Source organism: Neoarius graeffei, chromosome 18 (genome assembly GCF_027579695.1).
Source record: "Neoarius graeffei isolate fNeoGra1 chromosome 18, fNeoGra1.pri, whole genome shotgun sequence".
Classification (NCBI taxonomy): Eukaryota; Metazoa; Chordata; class Actinopteri; order Siluriformes; family Ariidae; genus Neoarius; species Neoarius graeffei.
Genome location: NC_083586.1, coordinates 34738514 through 34764049, shown reverse-complemented (window position 1 = coordinate 34764049; position 25536 = coordinate 34738514). Strand labels below are relative to the sequence as shown.

Below are 25536 nucleotides of genomic sequence, written 5' to 3'. Positions count from 1 at the left end.
GGGCCCAACTCAAGGCCTAAAGAACGGTCTCTAAACTAATTATGGCCATGCACCCAGAGATGATAAACAGACAAACTCTTTGTCTTAGTTTCCTGGCATTCAACTTGCTTCAACCATTTTACATTTTGAAGAATACAAAGAAATGTAAATACTCCTAGTAAACAAGGGAGGGAGGGAAGACATACAGTAGATGTGGAGGTGGAGAGATAAGAGACACAATGAGATAAATAGATAGATAGGAAAGAGGTATACAGATGGATAAGAGATTGATAGGAGAGAGCGATAGACATAATATAGATAGATAACACAGAGTGGTAGACAGACCTAAGAGACAGATAGGCGAGAGGAGAGGAAAGATAAAAAGATATAGATAGAATAGTGAGATATATAGATGGACAGGACAGACAGAGTGGTAGACAGTTAAGAGAGAGAGACAGACCGACAGATAGGTAGGAGATAGACAGACAGGAGAGAGCGAGTGATAGACAGATATATGAGAGAGAGAGAGAGAGAGAGAGAGAGAGAGAGAGAGTGAGTAAGAGAGACAGATAGATAGGAGAGTGGTGTCAGTAGATCACAATAACATGAAAATTACAATAGTACCTATAGGTTTCTAAGCTGAACACCTTTGGCAACAATCTCCTCATCTATATTCTGAAGTTCAGCCTGTTTTTCTCTGTGGCTCCTCCTGAAAGCATTTGATTTTGAAATTAATTCAGCCATCTTGCTCCCTTGTTTCGTTTCCACCTTCTCTGCTAAACTGTCTGCATCCCTTACTAGGCTATCACACACTTGCTGAACAGATAACCTTTTCTTTTTCAATTGCTGCAATTCCTCCTCAATTGCTTTTCGCTTCAGGCTCTGTGCTTCTAATGTCTTTTTTTTGCTTTTCAGTTTCGAGGTGCATTCTGTATCTGCTCCTTGCAGACATAACTGACGAAAGAAGTCCTGATGTTAGAGCAGACCTGGGCATTTTACGGCCCGCGGGCCGCATCCGGCCCTTTGGTTCATTCTGACTGGCCTGTGTAAGGTTAATGAGAAATTACAAAATAAACGTATTTTCTAATTTTACCTCCTGCATGGACTGAATGTGCATTGCTTTTATTTTGAAGTTGTGTTCAACAAAAACGCAATGCGCGCGACATGAAAATTACATGAAATCCCACGAAACCTAATCCCGCGGTAACTACTTCCGTAATTAGTCCAGACCAACCACAAACTTGTACGTCATCCTTCAAACGGTCCAGCCGATCACATCGTGTGACGTCACCAGCAGGCGCCGGAGCCGATCTCCGGCGAAAAGCACCAAATGAGGTGATTAGACTACAAATGTGGGCATCATTATTATAATATGATGTATCTTGTTTGATATTTGGAGTAGAAAGACAATACTGTGATGTCTATTGTGTTTTGGGGTGAATGTGACTGAAAAAAAAAAGTACAAACGTTCAGATTTTGTTAACCATTGTTTTGGGAAATTTGATTGAATAAATGACATTTTTTGTAAGGCAACCTCATTTTTTCCCCATACTCTTACCAGTCTTAGCAGCTTGTAAAAACAATGTTATTTACTGCTTTATATAAATACAATTAATATTATGCAGAATTTAGTTCAGCCTTTTGGTCCGGCCCTCCACAAAATTTTCTGTTTCTCATGTGGCCCCATGGAAAAAATAATTGCCCACCCCTGTGTTAGAGGAACCTTTAATGCACCTCCGTGAAGCGATACATAATCACAAACGATTCACAACACAAATGATCACAAACACTTACTTTAAAATGTTTCAGTAGGTCTTCAGCTTTTGCATGACCCATAAACTGGGAGCCAAGATATCTGGAGTTCACACGGTTGCCACTCCAGTACCGGAGGTGGATGTCAATTTGTTTACTTTTCATCGTCTTGTTAAAGTGCCATTCCACCATTGGATGTATTCTTTGGCATAAAATACAATATATTTTATGACAACATGACTAGACAGAGAAATCTTTTAGCTTCAAAATGATATATCAAACATAATTTTTTGACAACGACAAGTATATTAATTTTGCGACCAAAGTCACCTACCCTTTTAATTTCCGCGCGGTAGTGAAACGTGATGTCATCGGCAGGTTCCCCTTCTTGTGTACCACGTGTCGGTCTATTTTTAGACCAGGAAACCCCCAAAGTGAGAGAGTCATTTCTCCTCATATATGGGGGCCAAAAAAATTGCGAAAAATTTTGAGTTAATCTTTCAGTTAGCTAGATTTATTGGTATTAGCTAGATTTATTGGTATTATTTTTATCGTGTTCTAGCCGCCATTGCTGATAATATGTGCCACGTCACACGGTACACAAGAAGGGGAACCTGCCGATGACATCACGCGCGGAAATTAAAAGGGTAGGTGACTTTGGTCACAAAATTAATATACTTGTCGTTGTCAAAAAATTATGTTTGATATATCATTTTGAAGCTAAAAGATTTCTCTATCTAGTGATACCATTTATATATGTTGTCAAAATATATTGTATTTTATGCCAAAGAATACATCCAATGGTGGAATGGCACTTTAAGACTTTCGTCGAACATTACGACGAATCCACCACTTGCCTCGTTAACGTCTTTGACCAACTCCTTCGTTATATAAGGAGCAAGACCGAATTTTGTTATGTAAGACGTTTTGTTTTTTCCACAGCAGAATGCTGTAGTGACTTCCGAGTCTGGGAACACAGCCTTAAAGAGTTCGCTTATGCCCTCATTCGAGCTGTACGAGTGGTGTTCCGTAATTGTTTTTAAAATCCAGAGCACCTCTGCTCGAAGTGTCGGGGTTCCACCGACGCCCATCATGCCACTGCTCGGCCCTTGTGTTGTTGCTAGCCTTGCCGATGATGTCTGGCTTGGCTGATGCTGCTGACGTTCGACAGTGGTGCTAGTGCCAACTCCAGGTGCATTCGGAGATTGAACCGTGCAGAACTGAGCGATGGGCTGGTGGCGGTGCAGGGCAGATGCAATGTGCTTTGAGCTCTTCATGTGAGACTCTAAAGCGAAAATGACCTATAGTGGACAACTTGAAGGTCTTTCGACAAACACAGCATCTTGCTTCAACATCGCTTCCAGGAACCTCCCTCACCCAATCATGATATCTTTCATCTGAAAGCCACTGCTGATTAAAACGACACTTCCCTATACTGCGATTCGCGGAGTCTCCTCTCCACCACGGACTCCGACGATTGCGCCGGCGCAAAAATGTATCAATATTGTTTCTTTCTTTGCGCATACTCCAAGAAATTCACTGATGTTACGCAAAACCCACGTTTTCATATTGTAGAATAGTATGAGTAAATTTAAGACCTTTGCTTAAAAAAAAATAAGACTTGGGCAAAGCAATTTAAGACTTTTTAAGGCCTTCATTTTGGAATATTAAATTTAAGACTTTTAAAGGAACAGTCCACCGTACTTCCATAATGAAATATGTTCTTCTCTGAATTGAGACGAGCTGCTCCGTACCTCTCCGAGCTTTGCGCGACCTCCCAGTCAGACAGACGCGCTGTCACTCCTGTTAGCAATGTAGCTAGGCTCAGCATGGCCAATGGTATTTTTTGGGGCTGTAGTTAGATGCGACCAAACTCTTCCGCGTTTTTCCTGTTTACATAGGTTTATATGACCAGTGACATGAAACAAGTTCAGTTACACAAATTGAAACGTGGCGATTTTCTATGCTATGGAAAGTCCGCACTATAATGACAGGCGTACTAACACCTTCTGCGCGCTTCAGCAGCGCATTGATACCTTCACTCCTCTTCGGGCACGGCCAGGCGGGCGAGTGCCCTGGTCCATCCGCCCTGTCTAAAAAAAATGGCACAACTCGAGCCCCATGATAAAACTGGGACTTTGTCATTTTTTCAGCCTAAGGCCCATGGTAAAAATGGGACGTTGTCATTTTTCCGCATGAGGCCCATGGTAAAACCACACTTCCTGGAGGGGCTGCTGTCTGCCTCCCAAGCCGGCCGAGAGCGCTCCTCGTCGGGCACGGCCAGGCAGGCGAATGCCCTAGTCTGTCTGCCCTGTCTAAAAAAAATAATGGTACAACTCCGAGTGAAGGTATCAATGCGCTGTCGAAGCGCGCAGAAGGTGTTAGTACGCCTGTCATTATAGTGCGGACTTTCCATAGCATAGAAAATCGCCACGTTTCAATTTGTGTAACTGAACTTTGTTTCATGTCACTGGTCATATAAACCTATGTAAACAGGAAAAACGCGGAAGAGTTTGGTCGCATCTAACTACAGCCCCAAAAAATACCATTGGCCATACTGAGCCTAGCTACATTGCTAACAGGAGTAACAGCGCGTCTGACTGACTGGGAGGTCGCGCAAAGCTCGGAGAGGTACGGAGCAGCTCGTCTCAATTCAGAGAAGAACATATTTCATTATGGAAGTACGGTGGACTGTTCCTTTAAGACCCCGTGGCTACCATGGGTTAAAAATCTTGGTGTTTTCATTGACAGCGAGCTAAACTTTGACAGTCACATGAAAGCAATCACTAAATCGTCATTTTATCACCTAAAAAACATTTCCAAACTAAGAGGACTCATGTCAAAAAATGATCTGGAAAAACTTATACATGCCTTCATCTCTAGTAGGGTTGATCACTGCAATGGCCTTTTCACAGGCCTGCCAAAAAAGACCATCAAACGACTTCAGCTGGTTCAAAATGCAGCGGCTAGGGTTCTCACACGAACAAAAAGAACAGAGCACATTACTCCAATTCTAAGGTCCCTTCACTGGCTTCCAGTAAGCTACAGAATTGACTTTAAAGCATTGCTGCTGGTGTACAAATCTCTAAATCAGGGGTGGGCAATTATTTTTTCCATGGGGCCAACATGAGAAACAGAAAATTTTGTGGAGGGCCGGACCAAAAGGCTGAACTAAATTCTGCATAATATTAATTGTATTTCTTTATATGAAGCAATAAATAACACTGTTTTTACAAACTGCTAAGACGGGTAAGAGTATGGAAAAAACGAGGTTGCCTTACAAAAATGTCATTTATTCAATCAAATTTCCCAAAACAATGGTTAACAAAACGTGAGCGTTTGTACCATTTTTTTTTCAGTCACATTCACCCCAAAACACAGTAAAGACATCACAATATTGTCTTTCTACTCCAAATATCAAGCAAGATACATCATATTATAATAATGATGCCCACATCTAATCACCTCATTTGGGGTTTTTCGCCGGAGATCGGCTCCGGCGCCTGCTGGTGACGTCACACGATGTGATTGGCTGGACCGTTTGAAGGATGACGTACAAGTTTGTGGTTGGTCTGGACTAATTACGGAAGTAGTTATCGTGGGATTAGGTTTCGTGGGATTTCATGTCATGTTCATGTCGCGCGCGTTGCGTTTTTGTTGAACACAACTTCAAAATAAAAGCAATGCACATTCAGTCCATGCATGAGGTAAAATTAGAAAATACGTTTATTTTGTAATTTCTCATTAACCTTACGCGGGCCGGTCAGAATGAACCAAAGGGCCGGATGCGGCCCGCGGGCCGTAAAATGCCCAGGTCTGCTCTAAATGGTACAGGGCCCAATTACCTCTCTGATATGTTGCAGCGGCCTAACCCAATCAGATCTACCAGATCGCAGCAGCAAAATTTACTGGTAAAACCTGTTGTTAAAACAAAGTGTGGTGAAGCAGCTTTTAGCTCCTATGCAGTCCAGCTATGGAACCAACTCCCAGAGGACATTAAAAATGCTCCTGCTGTTGGCAGCTTCAAATCTAGACTAAAGACCAAGCTGTTCTCAGATGCTTTCTGCTAACTGATAAACATCATCATCTTTACATGTTTTAAACTTTACTTAACTTTTACAGTCTTTGCATGTCTTAAACTTTACTTAACTTTTATTCCATTTTATTCTGCTGTTTTTACTGAACTTTCTCTCTTCTTACCCCTTTATTTTATGTAATTTTATTTTCTATTGTTTACTGTTTTGCTTTTACCTCTGTAACGCACATTGAACTGCCACTGTGTATGAAATGCGCTATATAAATAAACTTGCCTTGCTTAGTATGATGCATATCATACGTGTCCACACACCATGACAACTTCCTGTGTGGAAGAATTAGAATTAGAAACCTTTATTCGTCACATGCACACTTCAAGCACAGTGAAATTCATCCTCTGCATTTAACCCATCTGAAGCAGTGAACACACGTGCACACACCCAGAGCAGTGGGCAGCCCAGAGCGCCCGGGGAGCAGTCAGGGGTTCGGTACCTTGCTCAAGGGCACCTCAGCCCAAGGCCGCCCCATGTTAACCTAACTGCATGTCTTTGGACTGTGGGGGAAACCGGAGCACCCGGAGGAAACCCACGCAGACACGGGGAGAACATGCAAACTCCGCACAGAAAGGCCCTCGCCGGCTGCTGGGTTCGAACCCGGAACCTTCTTGCTGTGAGGCGACCGTGCTAACAACTACAACACCGTGCCGCCGCCGTGGAAGGAATGGTGAATGGCCACAGCGAATGCATGCTGCGATCAAAGCTAAAGGCGCTCCAACGCCTTTAGAACGTGTGAGTTTTCTTGGCAGTGCAGTGTATTAAAACAAGCCCATAAACTCCCGATGCTGAATGACTGCCAGAAAATTAATCAGTACCTTCTGACCAATCAGATTTGAGGATTCAAGAGCACTGTAGTAAAGGATTTAATGACCAGAACCTCATAAATAGGCTTTTACATATGCGCTGTACGAAAGTCATGTGCACACGGTAAGCTTCGAGTTACTAGTTTTCCGAGAGTCTCAGCAGATCGATAGTTGCTTTGAACACTCCAGGAAATGCAGGATTGTCAAATCAACACTTCTGTTCTGGTTCTGTGGACGCCTGCAATGTTTCCGCGCCATTCTGTAGCTCAAATTAATGCTGTGGCGGTCGATTTGTGCCTAAAGTCGATTAAATTATTTTACGTCTGTCACATGTGGGTGCTCCCATCTTTAGCTTGCTCCTGGCTGCCATGGTTTCCCCTGGTAGCGCCAGGCTAGTGCGATATCCACGCATGCTAGCTCCAGAACATATTTAATTAAAACTATATATTTGATCAGAAATAGTGTGCTTTCCCAATTCAAATCCTGAACCCATTTTTGCATCAGTGCAGTCAATCGCTGTCTACTAGCATCAGAATGAGGCTTTTTTTTCCACTTCGATTCAATTTCTGCTGCACTTAAAGTGCTTGGTGTCACAAAATAAAACGACAAAGGCACCGAAGCTGTTATATCTGGGTAACACATGAAACTTGTAGTAGTAATATGAGCATCACGAGTACAAGCGAATATGTGGTAGCAATAAACACTGATAATATTTCAGCTGAGGGGGGGAAAGAAAACCCATACCACCATCCGCTCATTTCTCTTCATTTTTCACTGCGAGTTAAAATTCATTCAACATTATCATGTCTGCTAATGGCTGCTTCACCTACTGTGACAGGAAATCACCAGCTATCAGCTAAAATCGGGGAAAATGAATGACTTTCATCTGCATCGTCACGTTGCTGCTGGTGTGACTGAGGTGTCTACAGGAAGCTCATATTCACTGCCATATGCTCCAGCAGGCTCTTATCAGGTCCCAGTAATAAAGCAGCACGTGGAGCTGAACTCGAGGATTTTACGCAAGTTGAGCAAAAATGGTTCAATCTTATCTACCAAAATGGTGCTTCATGTAATCAGGTCAAGGATGACACTCTGTGCAAATGCACTCATCGTGCCCGATAAAGAAATTTGCCAGACATGACATCTGGATTATCAGATAAATGACTCAGGAAAAAAAAAGTTCCAGAAATTCATAACTCAAGCCAGTAGAGTACAAGCACTCCCACGTAGCTTCCTGTGAATGCCTGATGGAAGAGGCGCCAATATTTACCTCGCCCGCAACGGAATGAACGGGGTGAGGTGTTGTAATCAGTGCAGTGCAGTTTGTTTGTGTGTCTGTTGACAATCTAGCATCTAGACAGTTGCACTGATTGACTTCAAATTTTCAGGGTAAGTGGGCAATGGTCCGTAGATAACCCGATTAAATTTTGGGGGTAAATCGGGTCAAGGTGAAGGTCACTGGAAGTGTCAAAACCTTTCTTTGCGATAACTTTCTTCAAACTCATCATTATGACTTCAACCCAAAACCAAAATGTGCATCTTTCAATTCTGCTTCCAACCATATGCTGCATGATGGGGTAGCTTGGACATTCTCCGTAGCGGTTAGGGGTTAAAGGTCGGGGGGGGGTGTCAAGGTCATTGGTCAAAATAACATTTTCCATTATAACTCAAACGGTTGCCGACAGACAGACGTTTACTATTATGAGCATGTAGGAACTCTCATATGGCCTTTCATTTGGCACCATGATCTTTGACCTTGAAAGGTCAAATTCAAGGTCACGGATTTTCAGAGAGCTGCAACTTGAAAACGGTTCATGATAGCCAGATATTTACCATTAATCAACTTATAGGAAGTGCCATATGGGCTTTCATTTGGCACCATGACCTTTGACTTTGAAAGGTCAAACTGAAAGTCATGGGTTTTCAAAGGGCAATAACTTTAAAATGGTTCATGATAGCCAGATGTTTAGTAGGGTGCATCAGTTGCCCTCCTTTCATAAACTCTGATGCATTTTTGTTTGGGTGTTCCTTTTCATCAATAAAGACATCCTGTAAAATATTTTGACCATATTCAAAAGTCTAATGGTGGCACCATCACTACGTTCAGACTGCAACCTGAAACGACTTATATCCGATTTGTTGTGAAATCCGATTTTTTTGTTAGGCCGTTCACATTACCAATGATATGAGACTTGTATGCGATCTCCAATATGAACGGAAAACGACCCAAAAGTGTCCCGCATGCGCAAATTGACACGTAATAAGCACATCTACGTAATACGTAAACAAAAAAAAGTGCACTCTTCAAGTTTAATTTTTTTTTGTTTGTTTGTTTAATTATGTGGTTAGTGTTAAAGTGTGAGGTCTCGTGTGTGTTTTTGTTTCTGAACTGAAATGAAAACGTGCAGCCTGGTAACGAGGGTTGACTCCTAAATGTCTCTCTAATTTCTATATAAGTGCACTACATGTTACTAGGAAGTAATGGATTTTTAAACTCTATATAGTGCACTCGAGCTTCAGTAGGCAGTCATTTGGGATACGGCCGCTGTATTACCAAACTCTTAATTCAGGCTTAATAATTTGCACATATTTATTTCATCATATTAATAAACTTTTTCTACATTTTTATAAATATTTAGATTGTTTATAGCCAGCTGAATTCTGCAACTTCTCTCAGCGCTGGCTCAAGGTGCAGAAACACCAGTGCAGTTTGCTATGGAGATGAGGCGAGACCTGGCGATGGGGTTTTTGTGGCGGCGGCTAATGAGACCAAAGGTGTCAAATTACTGGAAATTTCCAGAACAATCTTATAATCTTGTAATACAGGATGGTTTAAGTTATAAATCAGTTATAGAAACTGTTTTATTTAATCAGGCTAACAGATCAACATCCAGGTCCCTACCAAATCCACCATTAGCTTGATCAATTCTATAAAAGTCTATTTAAATTCTGAAAACTGTACAAATGTTGTTTTCCACCAAAGAGGCGGGATTAGCCAACGTAGAATAGTGACGTTTGTCTCTTGTTGATGACGTGTAGGTCGCATGAATGTGACCTGTCCGGTCAGACTGCAGTCGCATGTGAAAATATCGGATATGCATCGGAATTAGGACCACATATCCAAGCGGCCTGGGTCGCATGTGAAAAAATCGGATCTGTGTCGTTCAGATTGTCAATAACAAATCGGATACAGGTCGCATATGGGCAAAAAAAAAAAAAAATCGGATATGGGTCGTTTCAGGGTGCAGTCTGAACGTAGTCCATGAGGTTCATTTTTTGCCAAAAAACGCTTATTTTATGTTTTCGCGTAAGGTTTGAATCACAATGTTGGACTCCATTTATTGATTTCTTGTGAGCCAGAGATCATGTTAAGAACCTTTGCAAGGGATTGAGAAGCATTAATGTGATTCATAATACATTTGTATTGTTTAAAAGTAGTTGAACAATGATTCAATGAACAGCTAAAACTCAAACTGCGCTTGATAATATATTTAGAATATGTACTAAAAATGTGTATCTAAGATATTTGGTATACTTTATAAGGTGCCATAATGTTTCATGAAAAGTGATCGAAATTTTGGTCATAAAAGTCATAAAATAGCAGCTTTTTCCATAACTTTGAGCTCCTGGTGCCACCATTAAACTTTTGAATTTTGTCAAAATATATTTCACCCAGTGTGTTTTCTTACCAAAAGGAACATAAAAACAAAAATGCATCATGATCGGAGGAACTTTTCATTTTTAGGGGGCGACTGATGCACCCTAATGTTTAGCACTATCAACTTATAAGAAGTCCCATATGGGCTTTCAGGTGCCGCCATGACCTTGAATGACTTTGAACCGTCAAACTCAAAAAGTCATGGATTTTCATAGGACGATAACCTGACAGCTGCTGACTGAGAAATATTACCATTATCAACATACAGGGATAAAATAAGTGCTGCCGGGAGAGGTTTGTTTTGATTGAATACGTTTTCAATTATGAGCCGATTAAAGAGGGCTGAGTGAAAGCTAAATCCAAATCTTTCATGTTAAGAAGTGCAGTGCGCTGGATTAATCAGAATTTTTATGTGCTGTACTCGAGTCCCTAAATCTCGAGTCATTAAGGAAAATTTCGAGTGGAGTCCGAGAACAAGACTCCAACTGACAGTCACCATTTGACGGTGGCTGTTGCTGCCTTTGTGTGAAAGCGTCTCTGCTACTGTGTTGGACAAACGTTACTGCTTGACTGCGCCATTTTAATTAATAGGCTACAGATAAAAAGCTTGTTCATCACTCAGCAAGCCCCGCCCACTATCAACAGGGCAAATAACATGAGAGAGGGTTAACACGAGCTAGTTCATCAGTCAGCAAGCCCCGCTATCAACAGAGCAATGAACATAGCGTGTCACTTCCTTCTCTGGATGGAGTCTTGCCAAATGACGATCGAAGTTCGAGGTTGTCCCCGTCGTCTCCTCGATAGTTCTTCTACATATGGAACACACAGCAGTGCATTTTCTCCCACTGCACGAGAAGTCTGTATAAGCAAAGCGGACAATCCTAGGGGCTTCTCTCCAGGCATTTTAGCACCATTAACGTTAGTTTGTTCCTCAACATGACATATGAACAGGTGAATGTGCATTCTCTTGCACAAAATTCGTATAAAAATTAATGTAGATATAAATATCTTATGGCAAATTATTATGGCATGTTACAAAAATTCAAGAAAAAAATCAGAATCCTCGTCTCCTATTTACGAGTCTGAAAGAAGTTAATGCACGAATCCGAGTCATCAGTGCTCAAGTCCAAGTCAAGTCACGAGTCGGACTCGAGTACTACAAGCTTGCATATGTTGTGCTATGAAACAATGTTCAAATCTTCAGATTCAGTACCTGAGAAAAAGCTCCAAGTGCTTCACCAAGGCCCTCAAGTTCTTCTCAGGCATATGCATCTTCCCGAGGATCTCCGGAAGCTTCACTGCAAAGCACCGGAAATACATCAAGATTAAAAATGGGAAGTATACTTTTCTGATATGAAGCGTCCAGTATTTAAGTCTAATTCTTCACTTCAAATGAAGACGCGGGTCTTGTTCTTGTCTAGACTGTGAAATTTGAGTATGAGGAATTCACGAGTGTATCAAAACACCGGACATACCAGCACTTTAGAACTTCTAATGCATGCTATATATCCTTAGTGTTCCACTTATGAAGGCCCAGACTCTTATCTTACTGATATGTCAGACACAAGATGAAGTACATTAAGCAAAGTGCCCAGAAGAGTCAAAGTTAGAAGTGATGGATGAGCGGATGCCAATTTTATATACGTACAAGTATATTTTAAATAAATAGTCCTGATAACGATGGTAACAGTATCCAAACAGCTGGCCCTTTGGGAATAAAAGTGCTTCGTTATTACATTTAGATAACATACAGCAGCCTAGAAGGGCGATTTCATATCATTTCAGAGTTTAGATCTATAGAACCGATGTGCAAACTGAGAACAAGGACTAGATATTTGTGAACCAAAGAGCAAGCCAGCTAAACTTACCATTAGTGCTGCGATTTGGACTGAAAGCTAACTCACCGAACAGGCGGAGGAGATGCTGCGAGCCGTACAGGTAGGATGGAGGAGGAGGCTGATCGCTCAGGGGGTAGTTATCAGGCGTCAGACGCCAACTCAGCACCTGCCGTGGGAACAGGATGACATTCAGTCTCAGATAATGAACAGATTAATATAGATCTCTGAACCTCTCGTGGTACACATACACACTGGCTGTTCATCAAGCCGAATTAATTTATCCATCCATCCATTATCTGTAGCCGCTTATCCTGTTCTACAGGGTCATAGGCAAGCTGGAGCCTATCCCAGCTGACTATGGGTGAGAGGCGGGGTACACCCTGGATAAGTCACCAGGTCATCACCAGTGGCGGCTGGTAGTCTTTCAAACAGGGGAGGCTAGTCGGTTATGACATTTCCAGATTTTAAAAGAAAAAACACATCAATTTTGCCCATACTCTTGCCTCTGATCTGGCTGATTGTTGGCAGCGTCACAAACTGTGAAATAACAGGTTCTTTTGGCCCATTAGCCTACTGTCCAATATACATGATGGTGGTGTTTGGGGGGGGGGGGGGGGATATTTTAACATTTTACATTTTAAAATTGTGGCATGTTGTTTAAAAATTTATCATTATTGAAAGCAGCTCTTTGTCAGGAACCTCAGCAGTAGAGCTGGGTGCCACACATTTCATTCAATGACACTTTCCCTATATTTTACTTATTTTGACTGAGAAATGTTTTATTGACAATTTTGATAACCCTTCACTTTTAATCCAGGTCTGTAGTGTGAAATGTTCTCGGCTGTGTTTTTGTTTAAAAATGTTTTCCAAATTGTAGCTGTGTTTAATTCATATCCAGAAAAATATATATTCCAATATAATATACTCAGCATAAACATTTTAAATAGATTCTATATTTTTGGTCCATCCATGACATATTACTAAAGTAGCCTATTTACTGTTGTTGATGTGGGTCACTTGCTGTTAGCCAATTCACTTTCTCGTACCAGGAGAGCTGAAAGGAACGAGTATTATTCCCTACCTTTTTCACCAAGTCAATTTGAGGCGTTGGTCTACCCTGCTCTTTAATTTTAATTTTTTCCTCGAAAGGAAGACTGGCAAATGGCTTCGCCAAAATTAAATCAGCAATGCTTGGCAGCCATGCACAGCTTTCTTGCTAGCTGACTAGCCCCCTCAAGTTCAAGTTCAGTCACTCAAACGACATTTCTGGAACTAAGATAGCAAACTTGACAACACTATATTTACACTTTATTTACAATGAAAATATATACAAACTAAAAAAGCTGGTAGAAACCGTATGTAATGAATGAAATCGAAATGTAAGCTGAGCTCTTACAATACACCACAGCACTTGCGAATCCGCATGGGACTGAACTGAGATTCACCGCTGCCTGTCTATAGTTGAAACGAGCTGTCAATCAAAGAAAATATCCGGCCGCTTTCACCAATCACCAGTCTCCTCGCGGAAACTGCCATGTCCCTCCCATGTGAGGCTGGGAGTCCGTGGGCGGGCATTTTCGCAGTATTAGTCCAATAACTGTCTTGCATTTTGAGATTGAAAAGCGCATAGCTCCCAAATGCCACTGAAGTCCACTGAGGCTGGGAATCCGTGAGAGTCCGTGGGCGGGCATTTTCGCAGTATTTGTCCAATAACCGTCTTGCATTTTGAGATTGAAAAGCGCAGAGCTCCCAATGCCATTGAAGTGCACTGAGGCTGGGCTGCATCGCGCTGTCACGAGGGGGAAAAACTCACGCACACAAAGTTATAAGGGCATTTTTAGAGGAGGCTGAGCCTCCCTCGTTGTCTTAGAGCAATCGCCCGTGGTCATCACAGAGCAGAGATAAACAACCATTCACACCTACGGTCAATTTAGGAGCCACCAGTTAACCTAACCTGCATGTCTTTGGACTGTGGGGGAAACCGGAGCACCCGGAGGAAACCCACGCGGACACGGGGAGAACATGCAAACTCCACACAGAAAGGCCCTTGTTGGCCGCTGGGCTCAAACCCAGGACCTTCTTGCTGTGAGGTGACAGTGCTAACCACTACACCACCATGCTGCCCTGAATGAATTTATCCCGATTGCAAATCCTGAAAGAAGTAGTGGTGTTTGGCACGTGTTTGAAACACAGCAAGTAATCCGGTCAGAACACACGAGCAATGTGTGAAGCAGCAGATTCGGACAGGATTCACACGGTCAATCCTGATTTAAAAGATGTTAATTGGAGCAAACGGTCCCTGTTCAACGAGTAACTGCAGAGATCACGACGCGAGGTGATTCAGCACGCTTGAGCAGTCTCCAGTGTATAAGAGTCAGAAGGTTCAAGTTCCTTTTATGTTTTCAGATAGAATAGATAAAATGTTCTTAAATTAAAAAAAAAAAAAGTTTGTGAACCTTTTAGAAAGTTCTATATTTCTTTATAAATATGACCATAACATCATCAGATTTGCACACAAGTCCTAAAAGCAGAGTTGTAGTCAAGTCACTAAACCTCGAGTCCAGTCTCGAGTCCCCAGTGTTCAAGTCCGAGTCAAGCCCGAGAACAAGACTCCAACCACACCATTTGAAGGTGTTTGTTTCAGTGCCATTAACATTAGTTTGTTCCTGAACATGATGTATGAACAAGTGACTGTGCATTCTCTTTGTCAGGGAGTGTGAAGTATTCTGTCAGATGGTTGGGAGACGGATGTAAGTGCAGAAGGTGCGTTTATTCTGGGTGCGATTTGCTGGGGGGGATGGTGGGGATCATCCCCCCCTCTGGTTTTTATCTCTGCTGAAAAAAAATCCTCGGGGACAACCCCGTCAATAAAACAAACAAACCAAAAAAAAAGTTGACATGACAGGCATGTTGTGACACAGTTTTCTATGGTCTACATTGCACTCACTTTCAAAATGACCCGAAGGGGCAGCTTTGATGTTCACGAACGTCCCCAGCAAATAGATACATTGTAGATAATAACAATATCTTTGCGTTCTATCGCAGGGATGCAAACAGCGCGCCTTTTGGCGGATGCCGCCTTTTTCACGGCCGATTTTTTTTTTTTAGGGGGGACGTTGGAGTGTCTGATTATAATTTCAAAGTAAATTCTATATTAAAATTACTAAATAAGCAAATCTGTTACAGTCCATGAAACAGGAAGTATAAGGATGAGAAAAAAACAGTTTAAATCGGAAAGCTGCGCACAATGTGAACTGCGCCATCAAAGCAAACTGTTCATTTAGTATTCATGTATTTCAGTGATTTTCGATTCACTGTCCATTTAATCCGGAGGGAGAGAAACATCACAGCAACACGACAAGCAATGCGAACTTTGTTGTGTGTTGGTGTTCGTGTATTTAGTCAGAGAGATAGGAAGATGAATTTACTATCTCTGGTTTAGGGTTCATTTTCATTTAGTGTTATTCATTTGATATCATCGGATGTTATTGAGCTGTTAGCCTATTGTTACCTTAATTTTGTGACGTTTCATGATTAAAAAAAAAAATCCCCCCTTCTGGTTTTTTGACAAATCGCACCCTGCGTTTATTAATGCAAGTCAAGACAGGTAAACAATCCAGAACGGCAGGCAAAATCGTAAAAACAGGCAATAGGTCAAGCGAGGCACAAACGCACTATCGTAGACTCTGCAGAATCAAAGACAAGAAACAGGAAATCAGGGATCAGGAAGCCAAACAAGGCTCGGTAACGTGTCAGCGATGCAACTCAATACTTCGCAAAGTAAATGTGTTCTCACAGTTTTTATATAGGTGCGCTGATTGCACCTTAATCCTGTGCAGGTGCGAGTTGTTTACAGCGCGCATGCATGAGAGTCCGCTTGGTGCATGTGCTGTCCGGAGCACGCCCGAGAGTCTATCTGATGCACGTGCCAAGTCATGCAGGTGTGACTCTTGCATGAAATTAGTACAAAAATTAATTAGATATAAAGATCTTATGCCAAAATATTATGGCATGTGACAAAAAAAAAAGAAAAAAAAAAACCCCGAGTCCTCATCTCCAACTTACGAGTCTGAATGCAGTTAATGCACGAGTCCGAGTCATCAGTGCTCAAGTCTGAGTCAAGTCACAAGTCCTTGAAATTACGGCACGAGTCAGACTCAAGTATGACAAGCCTGCCTAAAAGTAGATTAAGAGAGCCCAGTTAAACAAATGAGACAAAAATATTATACTTGGTCATTTATTTATTGCTTTCAGTATCTTGCTGTGACCCTCTCGTGTACTTAATAACTGCAACTAAATGTTTCCTGTAACTGTTTATCAGTCCTGCACATTGGGCTGGAGGAATTTTAGCATTTTTCTCTGTACAGGTTCAGCTCTTTAGATCAACTTTATTCTTCTTTGACTATTCTTTGTAGAACAACTCGTGTGCTTACAGTCATTGTCTTGCTGCACGACCCACTGTCTTGAGATTCAGTTCCCAGACAGATGTTCCAATATTCTCATCTCATCTCATTATCTCTAGCCGCTTTATCCTGTTCTACAGGGTCGCAGGCAAGCTGGAGCCTATCCCAGCTGACTACGGGCGAAAGGCGGGGTACACCCTGGACAAGTCGCCAGGTCATCACAGGGCTGACACATAGACACAGACAACCATTCACACTCACATTCACACCTACGCTCAATTTAGAGTCACCAGTTAACCTAACCTGCATGTCTTTGGACTGTGGGGGAAACCGGAGCACCCGGAGGAAACCCACACAGACACGGGGAGAACATGCAAACTCCACACAGAAAGGCCCTCGCCGGCCCCGGGGCTCGAACCCGGACCTTCTTGCTGTGAGGCGACAGCGCCATTTTCCTTTAGAATTCACCAGAATAATTTCAGGATTCATTGGTCCATCAACGAAGACAAGCCGTTCTGGCCAAGATGCAGCAAAACAGGCCCAAACCATGATACTACCATCACCATGTTTCACAGATGGAATACGGTTCTTATGCTGGAATGCAGCGTTTTTCTTTCCCCAAAACATAACACTTCCAATTTAAACCAAAAAGTTTGTCCTCTGTTTTGGTCTCAGCCATCCACAGAATTTTTCCAATAGCCTTCTGGATTGTCCATGTGATATTTAGCAAACTGTAGTCAGGCAGCAGTGTTCTTTTTGGAGAGCAGTAGCTTTCCCTTGGAACCCTGCCATGCACACCATTTGTTGTTCAGTGTTCTCCTGATGGTGGACTCATGAACATTAACAGTAGCCAATGTGAGAGAAGCCTTTAGTTGCTTAGAAGTTACCCTGGCTTCCTTTGGGACCTTGTGGACTATTACACGTCTTGCTCTTGGAGTGATCCGTGTTGGTCGACCACTCCTGGGGAAATTAACAGTGATCCTGAATTTCCTCCATCTGTCTGACTGTGGATTGCTGGAGTCCAGACTCTTTAGAGATTGTTTTGTAGCCTTTTCCAACCTGATGAACATCAACAACCCTCTGTCTGAGTTCTCAAGATTGAATTGAATCGCTGTCCTGAATCATCCGAAGCACATCAATTCTGCGTGCCATCTTGTTTTTACCTCCAAAACAGCCTAAAGTGTGACTGACAGATTTTATCCTGTTTGCAGTGGGCATTCCCACGGCGAAAGAGAAACCAATCGAAACTGAAAGGAGTGAAAGTAATGATCATGCCCCATGTGAATAGTCTTTTATGAATTCGCAAATGGGCTCTCAGCGGTCTGACTCCGGTGTGACGGAGTACGGTGACATGTTTTTTGTATCACCTAATTTAGGGAATTTAAAAACTATAATATTAATTTGGCAGTGGGCACATAGGAAAGTGTAAAGTATAAAGTTTGTCAATACGTTGATTATGCTTGTCTGATAAAATCTCGAAGATATTTATCTAAATACATAACCTACTCATTCTAAACTTGCTAAGCTTCACCTGACTGTCAACCCACTGATTGAAAAAACCTGATTGCAATTTCACCTTCAAATTAAATGCTAGAGGTTCACATACTTTTGCCACCTCACTGATGTGTAATATTGGAAGCTTTTCTTTTATTAAAAAAAAAAAAAAAGGGCCAAATAGAATATTTTTGTCCCATTTAATTAGGATCTCTATCTGATGTTGTTTTAGGTGATATTTATGGATAAATATATACAATTCAGACATTTTGGAACTTTTCAGCAGCACTGAATTAATAATCCAAGTGGGTTCATGTCAATTTTTGACCCCGTGTTGATTTCAGAAAACCCAGTATAAAACATGCACCAGTGTTAATTTTAACAAGAATTTAACATTTTGTTTCAAGTCTGTCACTTAATTTAAATTATATTTTAGTCCCATTTTAGTCTTTGTTTTAGTCAAGATTTAGTCAGTGGAACTCGGTTTTAATTTTAGCCCATGTTTCAGACAATTTCCTTGGCCAGTTTTATGATACTTCTTGTAAAATATGCCCTGGAGCTTTAAGACACCAGATGTTTATTTTTGTTGGCTTGTTGATATCAGACGTTATGTGGAGTTAGCCATGACTCCGTTACGGTTTTGCTAGTTATCGAATGAAGATGGCATTTTGTGATGCTGATGTAATGATCCCTATTTTCATATAAATATATTCCTTTTGACAGACCAACACCGTGTGGGTCCTAACTCATATCCCTGTTAGAACCCAGGGCCATAGCGAAAACCATGTGAGCAACCCGGATTCTCCTGCTCATCAACGACAGTCGGGAATGCGAAAGAGGGAAGGTAACTGTTGAAGCAGGGGTGTGGTCGAGTGGCGGGGGTGAGTGGGTGGGAGGAGTCCAGTAGAACCAGCATAACACATCATGACTTTCACGTGTTTGATTACTGGCAACCTATTTACGTGCGTCTTTTGTGTTCTTTCAGGAGAAGCCAGTTATCACAGAGAGAGAGATAGAGAGATCTGAGCTACCCAGCATCAAGTGTGTGAAAAGTAGTGAGAGAAATAAAGTTGCTGAAAGGTGATCGCTAAACAAAAATAAATAAACAAACAAACAAAAAGCGCACCTTGAGTTGTTGAGCTTGACTCCCATTTCCTCATTCCCTAAGCTGAAAGACTGTTAAAGTAACATACTGTAAAATAAACAAATATTTTATACATACACACACACACACACACCTCGTATTTTTCATATGAGCTCCATCCGGGACATCAAGAACAGCAACCGTGACGTTACTCGTGAGGAAATTGATGAATTGTTTTGATAAATTTGCATACTTTGTGAATGTGTCTATATAATAAAAAGAAAAATCACACATTGGCTTGAAGATATGAAGTTTATCTTCTCATGTTGAAAAACCTCATTTTTCAAACTAAATACATCATGGATCTGAGTGGCATATTTAAATAATATTGGCTGGCTTTTTTTTGTGGTATATCAGATGATATACTCCATTCAGCAAGCATGAAACTGAACTCGTTTTTGACTCCTTCAATATCAAGCTAGCTGAATGGAATATATCTGATATACCACAAAAAAAAGGCCAGCCAATATTCTTATTTTTATACATACACACCCTCTTCATATCAGCATTCTTGAAAGCCAATGCTTGCTTCCCCGCAACTCGGTGCTACTAACACGGCAGTCCAGTTACTTTCTAGCCGGTGTAGCATTGAGCAGTGGTGTTAGCAAAAGGCCAACGCTAGCGCAGCCAAGCCAGTGTTACCCAGAGCTACTAGCACAGGTGAACAACCGAGAAACTAAGATTTCTGTCCCAAGAATCTTCTTCCACACACATTCACCACAGTATTTTTCACTCAGACTTAAGTATTCATTTCCTGATTTAATTTATTTAGTTAAAATCAACATTGACAACTACATACAATGGAGCGACCTGGCAGCCAAAATTCTCTCAAAATCTTCCGTATTTAATGAAACAAACCTGGCGGCCAGATTTGTTTACAAATGGTCACAGTCGCTCGCTAGCGCAGAAGTTTTATGGCCCTTTTCCACTACCCTTTTTCAGCTCACTTCAGCCCGACACGGCTCGTGTTTCGACTACCTCAGAACAGCACGACTCGGCTCGCTTCAGCCCTGCTTAGCACCCAAAACTCGCACGGTTTTGGAGTGGGGCTGAAGCGAGCCAAACCGAGCCGAGTGGGGCTGGGGGCGTGAGCAGACACTCCCCTGTGCACTGATTGGTGAGGAGGAGTGTCCTCACATGCCCACACACGCCCCGCGAGCACGCTGGGATCTGTAAACACCGTAAACCCGGAAGAAGAAGAATTACGAATTACGAGAATTTCTGAAGCCTTATGCGCCTCGCCTCATCTATACGCTCTTGCCAGTGACAACAAGCCACAGCACCAAGACCAGCAACACTAACGACTCCATGTCCTCCATGTTTATTGTTTACTATCCGGGTCGTGAGACTACCGCTTAAAAGGTCTCTGATGTCACTGTTTGCGCCGCCTAACGACATCACGTGACGTCCACCCACTTTCGCTAACTCCACCCAATGTGTCCACCCACTTCCAGCCAGCACGGTTCAGCGCGGTTGTAGTCGAAATGCAACTCCAACAGCCCCACTCAGCTCGACTCAGCCCAACTCAGCACCGCACGGCTCAGCCCGACTCAGCCGCGTTGGTAGTGGAAAAGCGGCATTAATGTCTCCGACGTGTGATGTGTTGTCTTAACAACGTGCAATATTGTAAAAATATTGCATGTTCATTCGCCATTGAATAGAGTGATAACAGACGTAGTATACGCGATATGCTAACAATATTGCATGCCATCAAACCAAATGAATTAAACCCACTAGAAGGGAATAGAATACATGTTTTTATTCCATCAAAAAAGTGTCCTGTATGGAGAACCATTAAATAATATTGGCTGGCTTTGAGTGGTATATCAGATATATTCCATTCAGCTAGCATGATATTGAACGAGTCGAAGACGAGACGAAGACTAGCTGTTGTAGTGTTAGCGAAGGCCAATACTAGTGCAGTCGAGCTGAATACGATTATTATTATTTTCCCTGTGTAATTTACTTAGTTACAATCCACTGGACTGGACTGTCGGACGATGCTGTAGATGAACAGCTCTAATCGTCTGTAAACAAATAAACGTGCACGCGTGTGCCGTTTCATGGAGCGTCTTCTCGACGCGCAGGTTTTCTGCAGAAACGTACATATATCGTACATCACAGCCATCACATGGCAGGTGTCCAGTTTCAACTGTTCCTTTCCTCTGCTCACAACCTCCAAGAAGCACTTCAGGTTTTGCAAAAACTCTCAGCACATTCTCCGATTCCTCTGTCTCACATGTTCTCTTTATTCATATCCACACTTTCAGAGATGAGTGACTTGAGTGCAAAAGTTTACCCCCCCCATGCTTGCCAAGTCCAATGGTTTATTATATGCACGCAATTTCAAAAAATTGAGGACTGGTGCCATCTAGTGGACGCATGCTGCCATTTTCATAGGGGAGACATTTAAAGTGCATATTCTGGACCAATTTCGTTTTTTTTTTTTAAAATATGAAAGTATGTCCCTTTACACACTCCTCCAGAAGGGTAAATTTGCACAAGGCCATTTGTCTACAGCAGAAAAAAATAAAACACGTCTGGAAAAATCCCAAGGGAGTCTGGAGCCAGATTCGTGACGTTACCTGCGGAAGCGCCAGCAGGCTGCGCGAGCTTTGCACGGTTTCAGTGCACAGCCTGTGTAGACCAAGCGCTCCCATTTCTCTCTCATTGTCTGGTCTTTTGGGAAATGATGAGTACTAATCCCATCATGATTGGTGTTGCTACACCCTCCTACGATACATCTGTTAACCATTTTAATTATTACATGATAACGTTGAAGAAATTTGCAGAAAACCACCAGGTTGTTTTCTCATAAACAAACCAGCACTGACGTAGGATTCAGAAGGAGGCGTCCCGCACGTGACGTCACGAAAATCAATGTTTGCCGGGAAATCCAAATGCCAAGTTTTTTCAGAGGCGGACCAATTCGCCTCAAATGGCTTGATTTCAACTGAATTTTTCTGGTATTGCGCAAGGTAAAAAAAAAAATTGCACAAAATGCAAAATGTGACAGATATTTGACCAAAGCCTAATATAAAATAGGAGAATTACACTGATCTTGCTCCTGAATTTACCAGTGATATGCACTTTAAAGGAGAACTGAAGGCAAATTTTTTTAAAATCAAAATTCTATTTCTCATTTTATTAAATATAGGAATGCATTTTTGATCGCTATTTTGTCACTGCTGTAGCAAGTTATGAGTGTTTGAAATACGCTCTGTAATATATCAGTCCATATGTCAAAGCGATGGCCGTAAACGAGATACGTTGAGACCTGTGCGAGACATCGTAGGACGGAAGTAAAATGTACAGCGGAAATCAAAGTGACCAACATGTGCCAACGGTGTCAAAAGACGCGCGCGCCCTCCTTCGAATGCTGACGTAATCAAGCCGGAAGTTTTGTTTGTTTTGATAGCAATCAGGAAAGTTTGAAAAAAAGTAGGCAGTAATCGTCATTTAAACTCGTTTTTGTGCAATATTTCGTTTGGGAAAACAGTTTTCAAAATGGCGGCACCGACACCTGGCTGACGCTTCACGTTTTGAAGTCTCGTGAAGATCGCGCGGATAAGCGACGCCTGCCGTGGACCGAACGAACTACATTCAGCATGGCTAAAAACCGAATAGGCCGAGAAGTATCATATTTAATTGCAATTATTTATTTATTTATTTATTTATTTATTTTATTTAGCTTCGCCTCAGAAATAATAATACAAACAAAAAGCGAATTAAGGTATAAAAACTAAAGTATAAAACTATTACAAAAAAGTGAGGCAGGGTAACCACAACAGTCCGAGACCAATTACTGTGGGCCCAACTATGAAAATAAACTGAAATTAGAATAATTTACTAGCCAAAAACAAGTCAATATGAATACAAAACCAAACATAATTTAAAATTAAGCTATAAACAATTAGGCATGATAGCCACAATAGTCAGAGCCCGACCATGAAAATAAAGTAACTGAAAACTAAACTATCTGAATATTTAATATGGACAATAAATATATACTAACTTAAAAGCAGCATGATAGTTCTCCTAGTAGGAGACGAGGCTTATTGCATTTTATGCAGATGGATTTGTAAGATCTAACGAGTCACGATATAAAAAAGTTACTAAAACCGAAAACGTAATTGAATAACACATTAATTAAGAAATAAAGCAAGTTTAAAAATGACTTGAGTTCTCCTTTAAAGGTAACTGAATAATGAAACCATAATCTAATGTTGGAACATGATACCAGTGTTCACTCCACAGCAGGTTCTATCCATGTCTTGGAAGTGCAAAATCTCCTTAATTACATTTGATTGGCTCTTGCTCCTTCCTACTCCAAAGGCTACATGCCTAATCGAGACTAATCCTGACTAATAGGATTGTCACAACTGTTTAGCTGTTGCTCGATAGGTGTGTAAAGCACAATTGATCTGTACCCGGATTCAGCTCCTTTGGGAATGGTTTCATCATTGCAGGATTTTTTTTTTTTCCACCAAGAAACAAACTGCTCATGCACTGTGGCTTGAATGCAATGTTTTAAGTTAACGTGTGCTATTAGCTCATGTTTTACAAAGTGAGAGATAACGTATCCAGTTACAGGTTTTTCTGATTGTTAAAATAATTTGTGCACTTAAAAAAAAAAAATTCTTGACTTACTTGACTTCGCTCCATGCATTTGTTCCATCTGCAGACCACATCATGCATTTCCTCAACTTTATATGTAATTATATTATATTACAGGCATTTAGCAGATGCTCTTATCCAGAGCAACGTACAAAAGGGCCCAGGTTAGGTGCCTTGCCCTGCTCATGGGCACTTCAGCCACTCCTGCTGGTCCAGGGAATCAAACCGGCAACCTTTCGGTCCCAAAGCTGCTTCTCTAACCATTTGGTCATGGCTTCTCTGTGTGACGAGCTGAACCGGTCACTGGAACGGCTCACTTTCACACCGAGCAGTGTGCACTGGGGTTCGCTCACCCCGTATCGCTTTCTTAGGTGGACCACAACACCATTTCTTGGATGGCTTGAAAATAGCTTTAACACTTGACCAAACCAATTTCTCTGCACGAACAGCCTTGGAGCCAGCATTTTAATTAGATTTCACGATAGAGAAAAATGTAGCGTCTGGACTCATGGCACCAATAAAGCCCCAAAACCATTAAGTACTACAGTCGTGGCCAAAAGTTTTGAGACTGACACAAATTTTGGTTTTCACAAAGTTTGCTGCTTCAGTGTTTTTAGATATTTTTGTCAGATGTTTCTATGGGGCGGCATGGTGGTGTAGTGGTTAGCGCTGTCGCCTCACAGCAAGAAGGTCCGGGTTCGAGCCCAGTGGCCGGCGAGGGCCTTTCTGTGTGGAGTTTGCATGTTCTCCCCGTGTCCGCGTGGGTTTCCTCCGGGTGCTCCGGTTTCCCCCACAGTCCAAAGACATGCAGGTTAGGTTAACTGGTGACTCTAAATTGACCGTAGGTGTGAATGTGAGTGTGAATGGTTGTGTGTCTATGTGTCAGCCCTGTGATGACCTGGCGACTTGTCCAGGGTGTACCCCGCCTTTCGCCCGTAGTCAGCTGGGATAGGCTCCAGCTTGCCTGTGACCCTGTAGAAGGATAAAGCGGCTAGAGATGATGAGATGAGATGTTTCTATGGTGTACTGAAGTACAATTATAAGCCTTTGATAAGTTTCAAAGGCTACAGTCTGAAGAGGGCTTCATCAGAAAAAAATAACTTTTTGCCGGACGTCCTGCAGACTGCAGAGGACCGGGGTAAAGTTAGTTTCTCTGATGAAGCCCCCTTCAGACTGTTTGGGACATCTGGAAAAATCATTGTCCGGAGAAGAAAAGGTGAGTGCTACCATGAGTCCTGTGTCATGCCAACAGTAAAGCATCCTGAGACTATTCATGTGTGGGGTCGCTTCTCATCCAAGGGACTGGGCTCACTTACAATTTTGCCTCAGAACGCTGCCATGAATAAAGAATGGCATCAAAACATCCTTCAAGAGCAACTTGGTGATGAACAATGCTTTTTCCAGCACGATGGAACACCATGTCGCAAGGCAAAAGTGATAATGGCTCAGGGAACGAAACGGTGAAATTTTGGGTCCATGGCCAGGAACCTCCCCAGATCTTAATCCCATTGAGAACCTGTGGTCAATCCTCAAAAAGCAGGTGGACAAACAAAAACCCAAAAATTGTGATAAACTCCAAGCACTGATTATGCAAGAATGGGTTGCCAGTAGTCAGGATTTGGCCCAGAAGCTGATGTCCAGCATACCAGGGCAAATTGCAGGAGTCTTGGAAAAAAGGGTCAACACTGTAAATATTGACTCTTTGCATAAACTTGATGTATTTGTCAATAAAAGCCTTTGAAACTTATGAAATGCTG

The 25536-nt window shown here is 41.9% G+C and overlaps 1 protein-coding gene across 2 annotated transcripts in view; it reads right to left on the bottom strand.

Annotated features, from left to right (window-relative positions):
- Positions 1-25536, bottom strand: part of LOC132866139 (male-specific lethal 3 homolog) — a 135198-nt gene that overhangs the window by 31216 nt on the left and 78446 nt on the right. For both annotated transcript variants that reach the window (XM_060898733.1, XM_060898734.1), the window contains 2 exons: positions 12188-12287; positions 11497-11581 (listed from right to left, as the gene is read on the bottom strand). In XM_060898733.1, the coding sequence (XP_060754716.1) occupies positions 11497-11581; positions 12188-12287 (185 nt within the window). The remainder of the gene's footprint in view (positions 1-11496; positions 11582-12187; positions 12288-25536) is intronic.